This window comes from Alosa pseudoharengus, unplaced genomic scaffold, assembly GCF_046254945.1.
Source record: "Alosa pseudoharengus isolate Yale_2024_CS ecotype anadromous, Long Island Sound unplaced genomic scaffold, YU_APseudo_1.1 YU_APseudo_1.1_scf_4, whole genome shotgun sequence".
Classification (NCBI taxonomy): Eukaryota; Metazoa; Chordata; class Actinopteri; order Clupeiformes; family Clupeidae; genus Alosa; species Alosa pseudoharengus.
In genome coordinates, this window is record NW_027468774.1 from 23,790,677 (window position 1) to 23,803,176 (window position 12,500).

The following is a 12,500-nucleotide window of genomic DNA, read 5'->3' on the forward strand; positions in this document are numbered from 1 at the left end:
GTTTTGTTGCAGAGGCAGGAGGGGAAAGGATGCACTAACTAGCCGAAGAACACACTGAGAATCAAGAGGACCCAGAGGATCCCCAGGTGGCGGAGTGATGTGAGACCAGAAATAGCACAAGTAGACGCCTCTGAACCAGCCCTGAGCCCAAACAGGAAATGAACAGAGCGCCTCGTCTCAATAGCAAAACCTGCCTCGCCATACAAGCTCTATCTCAAACTACAGCTTCAAATGAACATGCCGTCAGACACACACACACACACACACACACACACACACACACACACACACTCGATCCCACACATACACCACAAACACTAACACACACACTTGACCACACACACCACAAACACACACACACACACCCTGGACCACACAAACACACATGGGAAAAAAACCAAACACATTCTGCCCTAGAACAGCACCCAAGACATCTGACTGTTATGCTCTGCAGCGCTAACAAAAACAGCCTGCTTGTTTGCAGACCCCCAAAGCCACTGGGATCAATTAGACGACTTGCTCTGAAAAGTGCTGCAGAGCACGGTGCACACACACTATCAGAGCGCTCGCCTGCCTCAGCACCACACTATCTGCCTGCCTGCCTGCCTGCCTGCATCTCCAAATGCTCGGCCCGCTCTCTACGTGGCTGCGGTCGGCGCGCCGGCTAAGTATAGTATAAGCCGGTTTGACAGAGCTGATAGGCATTATGCGCGGTGCGGAAGGGGGATTAGGGTCCCGTCTCTCTGAAAATCACCTTAGCACTTCGTTGGGGTTCCCGGTGATGGGGCCCTTCTTGCTGTCGGGGGTGCCGTGGCACTCCGACTTGAGCAGCGTGTGCGCACCGCGGTCCAGCATCATCTTGGTGGTCGCCTTGGCGATGATGGCCACGCCGTCCCGCACGCGGGCCTCGAGGCTATAGTCCCACTCGTCGTACGACACTGAGATCAGGCCTGGAGAGAAACACAGAGAGAGATTTTATGAAGCTGTGCATGTAGAAGGGCCCTCTAATGCATCAATTCACAGCCAATGTTTTGTGAAATTGTACCTCGTACCAGATATTTCGGAGCCTTTTTATTTGGGAGCCCTTTGTACAAATAAGTGGCACTGGTCACATAAAAAACTGGGGAGACTGCCATGTCCAGACTGCTGAATAGAGACAGACGGCATCAGATCTGAAAAGTGTGCTTGGGACATGTCCAGACATATTCAGTTGTCATCTCTTGCACGTACAATGTGCAATCTTTTCAATAATAAAAGAACAAAGAAAAGGAAGAGACTAATCCATTTGAGCTTCCACAACAGACACCGGTCCTTACTCCAAAACCACTTAATAACAGCACTACTAGATACAAAGCCACACTGATCTGGTTACAGCATGAGGAGGAACAGTGGCCTTCACAGCATCCGTTATGAGGTACCAATGCCTCAAGACTCTCTCCCAAAGTGACCACACTTTGATCTTAGATAGCCCATTAAACACAAGCCCGGGTACAACGACACTTTGCAGAGGAAGAACAGGCGGAGAGGAGTACAGGACAAATTTAGAGGAAGAGAGGGATAAGATTGACCACTCCCCAGAGGAGTGCGTGAGTTAAATGACCCAGGAGGACGGATGGATGAGCCCCTCTCTCTCCCCAGAGAGAACCACGGGGATTTCTACGTGGCGGACTATTAGTGAATTAGCTCAGCGGCGCAGAGCACACCTTCTGGGTGGCTCCCTGATGCATTGTAAACAGAAGAGCTCTGGCGAGTCACTTAGCATCCACACCCACTCAGCCGGTTAGTTAAGACTCCATTAAAGGATTACGAGGGCCACAGACGCAGGCCCACCTCAAGCGTGACAGTGAAGAGAGAGAAAGAGAAAAAGAAAGAACGAAAGAAAGAGAAAGAGAGAGAGGGGAGAGAAGATGGAAGGTTGGATCAAGGGGCTCAAATTAACCGTCTCTCAGTGTTTCGGCGTTGCGCGTGAACAAGGTTTTATAAGTTCTATGTGCACATTTTTTTTTTCAATTAAATCCCTTCCTTGACCCCCGTAATAACTTTGAATTGCTACATAAAGTGTGTAAAGTGCTTTAAGTGCTTAAAGTGATTACTAGCAAAGGACGCCACCTTGGCAGGAACTACCCGTGTGACCTTTTTCACCCATTAAAGCCACACACATTACATGTGTATCTAATGTCTTCTTCGTCTTGGCTCCCACTTCTTAGACACTCAATCTAGGAAGAGGTTGGGGAAAAACACGCGCACACACGCACGCGCGCACACACACACACACACACACACACACACACACACACACACACAAACTCATTTATTCTGAATGCGGATCAAGTAAAGAGCAGCCAGACGTTGGCCAGCATCCACCCACCCATCCCTCATTAAAACCTGGTCAGACTCAACCAGCTGGGAGCGGCTGCCGCTGCGGCTGCGGCTGCTGCTGCTGCGGCGGAACCTGACTCACACCTCTTCCTGGAACTCTGCACCGCGCTGCGTCTGAGCAGGACGGGTGGGCGGAAGCATGACCATATGTGGAGCTCTGAGCATGAGCTGAACTGTTTGGGTGAACATGCACGATACATACTGAGCATCTACAGTATGCATGTGTTTGTGTGTGTCTACTGAGTGTATACTGCCTTTGTATATATGTGTTAAAGGATATGTTGTTTATTTGTCATATGTATGTACTGTATATGTGTAGTGTTAGTGGGTGTTTTGCTGTAGCCTACCTATGGGGAACTCGGCAGGGATGTGGTATGTGTCCCCTGCCACCAGCGATGGTATGATCCACGTGTAACCATAACCGGTGAGGCCAACGGAGTGCGCCACCTCAAAGATGGTGGCAGCCTCTTCCTTGGTGCAGTAGAGCAGGATGACGGGGCTCTGCAGCTTCTTCAGCTGGTTCTGGATCTTGGAGTCGCCATCGTCCACCGACATGTCCAAGAGCAGCACCTCCTCCAGCTCCCAGCCCACGAAGCTGTTCTCTATGGTGCTGCGGACCTGAGGAGCGCAGAGAAGAGCTGAAGTGACAGTAACATAATCATACCACTGGGATTTCTGTGGCTCTCAGAGGGAAAGGCAAAAGAAAAGGAACCCAGGGTTGTGATTTGTTTTCACAAAACCTAGAGTATAGCTGTTATGGAGGGTTATATACTGTATAAATCGTCTGATTTTAATATTTACAGATATAAAGGCTATATTTAACATTTATTTTCTATTTGGCCTGTTATGAAATCATGTATTGAACAATTTAAGCACAGCTCAGCTTTAAGAAACTCAAATAGCCTACATGCATGCTTAGCATTTTGTGATCATTACTTTGACAAATTCTTAGTCATGAGCTGTATATCCTCTGATTTTAATATTTACAGATATATAGGCGATAATTGTAACATTTATTTTGTATTTGGCCTGTTATGAAACCACACATTGAACAATTTAAACACATTGTGAAACAAAGCCCAAAGTTGGAGACATGCATGTAGACATTTGTAGGGAATGATTTACACCTTTGTGTTTGGTAAGGTCTGTTGTTTATTCTGATATATGGTTTGTCATGTGTTGAGTGAAGAGTGAAATATTCAAGTTGCTTTTTTCACAAACCGATTATTTTGACAGATTAAAGCAACACCAAAGAGTTTTTTGTACTTTAAAATAATGTTTCCAAAATTGTTTCCGTGGTTCATCAACTCGTAACAGGGTGAACGGCACTGCATTCGGCTACGCTGCCCTCTATCGGCTATAACCGCACTGTGTAAGTTTGCCAGATCGGGTAGCGGATCTGTAGTTTGATGGAATGATACATAAGAAACTACAAATTTGACTTGCATGATGTCGCAATACATCGTAGCCTACTTTCATAAAATCATGCAACATATTCTACCTTGTCTATGGACATCGTTATTTACAAAGCCGTTGGATAAACAAATTGCGTGCGTGCGACAGAGGAAAAGTTCTTTGCTTTAACTAATAATTACTAATAACTAAACTATTAGTCGGACACAAAGCAGAATATTGAAAGACACAAAGGCCACAGTGGCCTGTGAACATACAATTTTCAAAGGAACATCACGGCCAACACAAGGGGCAACGACGACCATGGCCGCCGTTGCCGCCGTAAAATTCCAGCCTTGATGCTAACCAAACAAATTCTCTAACTAACAATCCTATAAATACTTGAGCTAACCAAATATTTTTCCATGAGTGTTTTTTTTAGAAACAGAGTAAATGAAGGCTACTGCATCCCTGTTATGCACAAACATGTCCTTAAAACAACCCTTAACATTCGTTTTCAAAACTGTGCAACTCACCGAGTGGTTAGTGGTGGTGTTCATTGATTATTAAAAACAAATATATCAACGCAATGTATGATTTCAATCCGTGTTATTTGCTATTGTGGAACTATTTTTTCAGATACCTCACAACCGTGTATAAACTTCCGCTCAATATTTGAGTCTGAAGCATAGACAGTAAAAGAAGGTCTCGCGGGGGAAAGACTACATCCGTAAACAGAACCCTTTTCCATTCCCAGTAGCGCAGTGATATCAAGGAGCAATGAGTCTTCCAACAGAAATCAATGGGATTTTACAAAATGGCAAATAAAACACGACAGAAACTGTATTTCGCTACGCTACTTGTTAAGGAACATCAAGAAACATCACTAACCACTCGGTGAGTTGCACAGTTGCAAATGAACGTTAAGGGTTGTTTTAAGGACATGTTTGTGCATGCCCATAGCCAGCCAGTCAAAGGCATTTCAAAATGAGTCAGAAAGTTCAGACAGGACCCATCGTCAACATTTCAGTGTCCACCACTCTAGTTCATCCAAAACAAACCAGAAAAGAGACTCAAAGTGCTAAATACCAGAATTATCCTTTAAAAGTCAGAACTTAGCTGACCTCATGCATGGAGACGAGTGGTGGTTACCTTGGTAACAAAGTCCTGATAGCCAGGGTAGTAAGTGGTGACGATGGAGAAGATGTACCAGTCATACTCCTCCATGATGTTGAGCATAACTGAGGCCTGCTGCTCGATGGAGGGGCCGAACTGGAAAAACATGGAGTTGTCATCCTGAGGGGAAAGGATAAAGACAGTAGCAAAGTCAGCAGGTTAGAAATATACAGTACTACATGTCCCATGAGGCCTACCACATCTCACTGAGGGTGAGGAAGCTGAGGTATTTTTTTTTTCTATTGGCTGCGGAATTCCTGAGGGAGTCAAAGTGACAAGTGAGACATAGAGTATTGACCCCTTCTCCGTCCACATCACAGGAAAATGAACGCGCTTATCAGGGTCAGAAAGCTTTTCATCCCACTGAAGTGTGTTTGAATTAACTGAAACATCAATGAAACGTTTGCATGTGTACACACTGGGCTTGTCAACCAGATAGCTGTATATGGTGGGCCAATGAATCTCTGGCCACTTCATCTTCCCATTTTGTTATCAACTCAGGATCAGGCAGACAATCATCATTAGTCGGCCAGACTAATTTATTAAGGTACAGTTTGCAATCCTGGGATGACAATGACAGTGCATACCTTAACAGTTCAACATGCCGGTGAGCTGCGCCATTTTTCTGACCCCATGCTGCGTACGCACCCAACCTAGGCTCTGGATGTTTACAAACATTGAAGGGGTCTATAACAGACTCACTGAGCTACATCTTTAAAGTAAGTTAGCCATAGAGTGCAGCAGGTGAGAGCACTCTTGTGTTTAGTTGTTTTTGTGTGTGCTTTTGTTGACCACTGTTCCTCATTGTGGAAATCGTGTGAAATCTGCCAGATCTCTAAGTCAGGGAGAGTGCTGATGTCTCTCCGGCATCGCTCAACATCAAAGCCTCAACTCCCCCTCGGGGAGGCACATGGGTCGATCCGTTACCTTGTTTGCGCATTAATGAGATTGGGGAGATACCACTGATCTGGCGAGAACACAGGGGTATGTGTATAGTTGTGTGCATCTGTGCATATGTGTGTGGATAAAAAGTTGAGCTTGTGAACAAAACATATTTTGTTTTATCACATTTGTGCATGTTCCATACATAATAAAGGTACAATAAAATACTTCCTTGGAGCGAAATGTAAATCTAGCATGCAACATTCACACATGCCCAGGTAAGCACATCACGACCAAGGTATTCCATGCGCACCTCTATCTCCCTCTCCTTTCTTCTCCTCTCTTTACCTCTCTCCCCATCCCATCCCCCCGTCTCCTCCTTCCCCAAAGGGCTGTATGGTGCACTGCCTCCTGATGTCATAAAGCCATTCGATGGCTATGGCGTCCTACTTTTCCTGATGTAGCGCCTGCAGGAAGCTGCCAGGCTGCCGTGTATGTGTGTGAGTCTGAGAGAGAGAGCGAGAGAGAGAGAGAGAGAGTGGTATGAAGGCTCACACTCTATCCACGTGAGCCCAGGTTATTGGAATCACTGGGGAGCGACTGCACTGGTTCGCCAGAAGGGAAGGGTCAACTAGATTCATCATGGCGGTGGAGCGGAGCATGATCTGCCACTGACACACAGGTAGCAGAAATTGTATGCCATTGCCTGAGACTAATGGATCTATTTGAGGGATATTATTTTGAGGGAGGTTATTTTTTCAGCTCCCAACACCCTGGAGTTACCAAAAACCGTATGACCACTTCCACTGAAAAAAGTATAATCATGGCAAAACAACACTCGGCTAGGCTAGGCTTCACTGCTTCTGGGCTTACAACTGTTTGTGGTCAGATTCTGAAGCCTCTTCTAAAACAAGACTGGCCGAAATTCTGTGCTATATTTGTCTCGGCGAAGTAGGTAAATGGATCAACACCCAACAGTTTCCATGGCACTGATCCTGTACAAAGATTAAGTGCTGTAGATAAAAAAAAAAAATCCAGCCAACAAGACGGCAAAAAATATACTGCATACATAAAATGCACACCGAGGTTTGAAATATACATGAGGCTCCCCTATGTTCAATAGCTCTACAGTTTGCTATGCAGAGGAGCAAAGGGAGTAATTCAAAAGTGTTGGTCCCCTCAGACAAACTATTACAGTGTTTCTGCTGCTGCCGCACTCCCAGACTGATCACAGGGAGGGAGCTGAAACATACAAATCAGCTCATTACACGGCTGCACTTTGCTTGCATAACACCCATTTCCACTCGTGGGTAGAGTCCATGACGTCAAATTGCATCTTGGAGTATCAGATGTTTGGAGTAGCTTTGAATAAATCTATCCCCTTCTCCTCTCCTCTCCTCTCCTCTCCTTTCCTCTTGCTGCTGTATCTCTCCTCTGCAGAGTCCCTCCATCTCTCTATCGCTCTCTCTCTCGCTCTCTCTCTCGCTGTCCCATTTATTCCACTGAAATTACTGCCAGGACACAGATATAATTGAATTCCCAGCCCCCTCCCCACCCCCCTCCTCCTCCTGGTCACTCTCCCTCCGTCTCCCTCTTCTTCTAAGAGCACTTTTAATGCACTAGCCAGCGCAGTCATTCAGCATGCCATAGGCCTGTGGAATTTTCATTAGCCTTTATCAAAATAAAAAAAAGAAACAAGATAGTGGTGTGTGTGTGTGTGTGTGTGTGTGTGTGTGTGTGTGTGTGTGTGTGTGTGTGTGTGTGTGTGTGTGTGTGTGTGTGTGTGTGTGTGTGTGTGTGTGTGTGTGTGTGTGTGTGTGTGTGTCTGTGTGTGTCTGTGTGTGTTGGGGGGGGGGGGGGGGGGGGGTGAGCAGCTCTTGCAGTGGAAGTGAAAAAGTCATAGTGGGGAAAAAGTGCTGGCTTCATTTATGGCCACAATTATTCCAGCGGCTTGCTGTCCTCCCGACACACGATGCAAGGTTATCGATTAAGAGGCATTAAGGTGCTGGAGAGGGCATGCCCGAGCTGGGTCGGCCACTGTGCCCCACCACCACAGCCCTGCCTCCACAGCACAAAAGCAGGGTAGGGGAGAAGGAGACGGAAAGGCAGAGAGAAAGTTGGAGAAAGGAAAAAAAGGAAAAAAGATGGAAACTGAGATACACAGAGGGGAAGGAAGAGAGAGAGAGAGAGAGAGAGAGAGAGAGAGAGAGAAAGCAAGGACAAAGGAGAAAAATGGCATTAGAAGAGTCTACCTCTTAAACAATAAGCAGGAAGGGAGAAAGAGGAGGAAAAGGTTTAAACTACATGTGCTGTCTTTCAGACCAAAAGAGAAAGGAAGATTATGGGTAGAGGCAAACCAGTCAAAATACAAACACACTCTCTCTCACAGACACACACACACACACACACACAAAGACACACACACACAAAGACACACACACACAAACACAAAGACACACAGACATACATGTGATAAAGACATAAGATATTCCATCTCACTTATTCGGCTAAAGGGACACAAAACAAATAAACAGAGAAAGATCCAGACATAGCAGAAGAGTTTACAAAGGGGATGGTATGTGGACATCTTCAACATAAATATAAATCAGCATGCAGTGTGTGACACACTAAGGAAAGGTTGAGCTGCAGTAGGTCCATCTTCCACTCACTCCTCTCCTCACTCCTCCTCTGCCATGCTTCACTCACCACCATCTGAGCTCAATTCAAATAAAATCCTCCATCACATTTAAGACACCGCTAAATGCTGACAATGAAAAAGGCAGTGTGAGAAAAGGGTCTATTTCATTTCAAGTTGGGTTTAAGCTTAAAGTGGGAGGAATTACTGCATTGTACATTTTCACGTAAAGATATACTGTAACTAGTTACTAATACCTTAAGGTATATCTTGTATCACCATTATAAGAACACAGATTTGTATTAAGTGTACTGTAAGCTCACATTACACTGATTAAGTATTAGGTAACCATTTGCCGAGCTTAAAAATAAAGCGAAACCAGAAAAAAGGAACCAGAAGAAGTGTAGTGTGAGAATGAGGGGACGGAGACGGAAGGAGAAAAAGGGGGAGGAGAGGATGGCATGACAGAGGGGAAGGAGAACAGGTGGTGAGGCTGCTGAGAGGGGCAAGGAGGAGGGGGGGTGGGGCGGGGCGAAAGGAGGAGGGGGAGGAGGAGTGAGGTGGTGCGGCGGACTGCTCGTTCTGACCCCCTTGCCGGCCAGGTGAGCCGAGCTTCAGGCTGGCCAGTCAGAGGCACTCATCCGCAGCGCAGAGGCGCTGTCAGAGCAGCACACACATGTGCTCAGTCTCACTTACTCACACACACACACACACACACACACACACAAACACACACACACACACACACACAAACACACACACACACACACACACACACACACACACACACACACACACACACACACACACACACACACACACACACACACACACACACACACACACACACACACACACACACACACACACACACACACACACACACACACACACACACACACACACACACACACACACACACACACACACACAAACACACACACACACACACACACACACACACACACACACACACACAAACATAAACTTGTTTGCGTATTAGAGGTGGGAGAAAAACAACTATACAGTGTATAGGCAATATACCAGTAGCAAGTGTTGCAATATTTATTTATTTAATATCATTATTTTATGTTATTTTACTGCATACAGTTATGTGCAGAATAATAGCGTGTTTAAAAAATTCAATAAAGCTCAAAATCCTTAGAATAGCTGTTAATTCCATAATATTAATGCATTGGTAAAACTGCACATTCAATTTCAAATCAAAACATGACCAAAATTGATCAAGTTTGTGTTATACCTTTGTAGAAAGTGAAGAAAAAGGAATGTTAGGCTGTTCAAAAATAGCAGTGTTTGCATTTTTCTTTACAAACTCAAACATTTACTGTATAAACTGAAAACCATTATTTCTGTGAATTGCTTCGACCCACTACTGGCACCTGTGAACAGGTATTCTAGCCCAGGACGATTGAACTACATTCCACAATTCCTCCCCACAAGTTTTCTATAGGATTGAGGTCTTGGTCTTCAATCTTGTTAGTCTGGAACGAAGACATTGCTCGATTACTGGTGTGTTTTGGGTTATTGTCTTGTTGAAACACCCATTTCAAAGGCATTTCCTCTTCAGCATAAGACAACATGACCTCTTCAAATATTTTGATGTATTGAAACTGATCCATGATCTCTGGTGTGCGATAAATAGGTCCAACACCACAGTATGAGAAACATCCCCATAACATGAATTGTGCACCACCATGCTTTACTGTCTTCACAGTGTACTGTGGCTTGAATTCAGTACATGGGGGACATGGCAGACAGTTTGTCCAAGTTTGACAGTTTGTCCAATGACCCACATGCACTGAAAAAGAAAAATGCAAACACTGCTATTTTTTTGACCAGCCTAACATTCCTTTTTCTTCACTAAAGGTATAACACAAACTTGATCAATTTTGGTCATGTTTTGATTTGAAATTGAATGTGCAGTGTTCCCAATGCATTGATATTATAGAATTAACAGCTATTCTAAGGATTTTGAGCTTTATTCAATTTTTAAAAACACACTGCTATTATTCTGCACATAACTGAACATCTACTCTGATATACTTTATTTCTGAAGTCCACAGAACAGAACAAAGTCTTGGTCTTCACTTGCATCACAAAAACTGGATAGGAGTCGACAAAATTTGTTTACCATGCCAAGATGGCTGCAGAGAATCCTAGCCTACAAACATAACATATGGGAGAAATACATGTAAATGTATCACAGAATCAAATACAGTATTTGCAACAATATAAAATTGTGGCCAAAATACTGTGATGGCATTGTACAGCCGTCTCTGTGGCATTTCCATACATACACACACACTCTCTCTCTCTCTCCCTCGCCCTGAGTGTACAGTGAGTGTACAGTATGTACAAGTATCAGTCCATGCGACTGTGTGTTTGTGGCTGTGTTTGTATTTGCGATAGTGCACTGCTGCAGCCTTATGAGAGCACCTGGTCTACGTGCTGCTGGCAGGGTATTGATCGGGCTCGTTTTCAAACGGTGGTATTTGAGCCCTGTTGTTTTTAAACAGACCTTGTTGGTGTTTAGAGTGAGTGAGTGTGAGTGTGAGTGTGTGTGTGTGTGTGTGTGTGTGTGTGTGTGTGTGTGTGTGTGTGTGTGTGTGTGTGTGTGTGTGTGTGTTTATGCTTCAAGGTCCCAGCAATGCATATTTCTATCCTCTCTGTAAAGTCTCCTTTGAACTTTAAAGAGAGGGGGGGTTGCTATTGACTACTCCATGGCCTGATGGGAGGAGATGCAAGAGATAAACAAAGCAAGGAAGAGAATGAAGGAGAGAAGAAGAGAGAGAGAACAAGTGAGACATACAGAAAGAGAGACAGAGAAACAGGGAGAGAAATAGAGAGATGGAGAGAGAGAGAGAGAGAGAGAGAGAGAGAGAGAGAGAGACTGCCAAACAGCTGGGTCTTGATAGAGAAGTCTGACAAATTTAAAAGCCACAGGACACACACCCACACAAGCGCATAAAAAGACACACAGACAGACACACACACACACACACGCAAAGAAGAATTATACTGTGCCGCCGACTAACGTCAATACAGTATAAGCAAGCCATCACCATTAATTCTATATTTATTTCCTCCACTCTCTCCGAACATGTCTATTATATCTGCCTTTCAGTGAGAGCTGCCGTTCCCATCTCTCTGCTCTCCTCCCCAGCTCTCTATCACTCCATCCGCCTCCCCACCCCCCCTCACCCTCTCCTGGCTCTACTTCGTTACCCTCTTATGCTTTCTCATCATATTTTTATCATAAAAAAACTCCTTATCTTTAATCAAACACACAGAGACTTAATTAGTTCTCACATTTGTCAGACATCACCTAATTAGCTCTGACCTTATTTTAACTACTTTTTTGAAACTTAATTATGGAAAAAAAAAATATGCCTAGGTCTTGATTAAAACATTTGGCTAATTTTGCCCCGGACATGATTTTGATTAGCACATAGCTAGTCTGATTATTTTAGAAAGTGCAAAGACAGAGAAAGAGATGCACTTGGAGAGTGTTGAGATGAAAACAATGCCTGCTTCAGACAAACACTATTCAACTGAACTGGTCTCGCCTTCTTTACACCAAAAGGCCCAAGATCACTAGCTACAGGATAGTGACTGTTGGCTGCAGCCAATATTCTTTGTGTGTGTGTGTGAGCATGTTTATGCTCATGCAGTCTGTGTATGCAAGTGAAGGCTTCAGGGACGCTGGCAGAAACATCCTCCTCCTTTCATCAGTCCTGGCTCTACCCTCTGGGTGACTTTACCAGTTTTGCATTAGCCATGACTTCTCTGCCGCCCACAGCCCAATCCACCTGTGTGTGGATCTCTCTCTCTCTTTCTCTCTCTCTCCATCTCTCTCTCTCTCTCTTGGGCCATGAGCCATGTTACATCTACAGCTACTTCACACCAAAAGGCTTCTCCGCTAACAGGCTCTGCTCTAGTGCCAGCTTTGAGAGCGCATTAGGCGAGCGTGGAAGTGTGGCGGGCTGGCGGGTGGTGCAGGAGGGAAATGGACCTG

At 44.9% G+C, this 12,500-nt stretch overlaps 1 protein-coding gene across 1 annotated transcript in view; it reads right to left on the reverse strand.

Annotated features, from left to right (window-relative positions):
- The window catches only part of grin2ba (glutamate receptor, ionotropic, N-methyl D-aspartate 2B, genome duplicate a), a 57,183-nt gene that overhangs the window by 27,543 nt on the left and 17,140 nt on the right, over nucleotides 1-12,500 (reverse strand). Inside the window, exons 2-4 of the mRNA XM_076266661.1 lie at nucleotides 4,924-5,067; nucleotides 2,727-2,997; nucleotides 755-950 (exon numbers count right to left, since the gene is read on the reverse strand). Of these exons, the coding sequence (XP_076122776.1) occupies nucleotides 755-950; nucleotides 2,727-2,997; nucleotides 4,924-5,067 (611 nt within the window). The remainder of the gene's footprint in view (nucleotides 1-754; nucleotides 951-2,726; nucleotides 2,998-4,923; nucleotides 5,068-12,500) is intronic.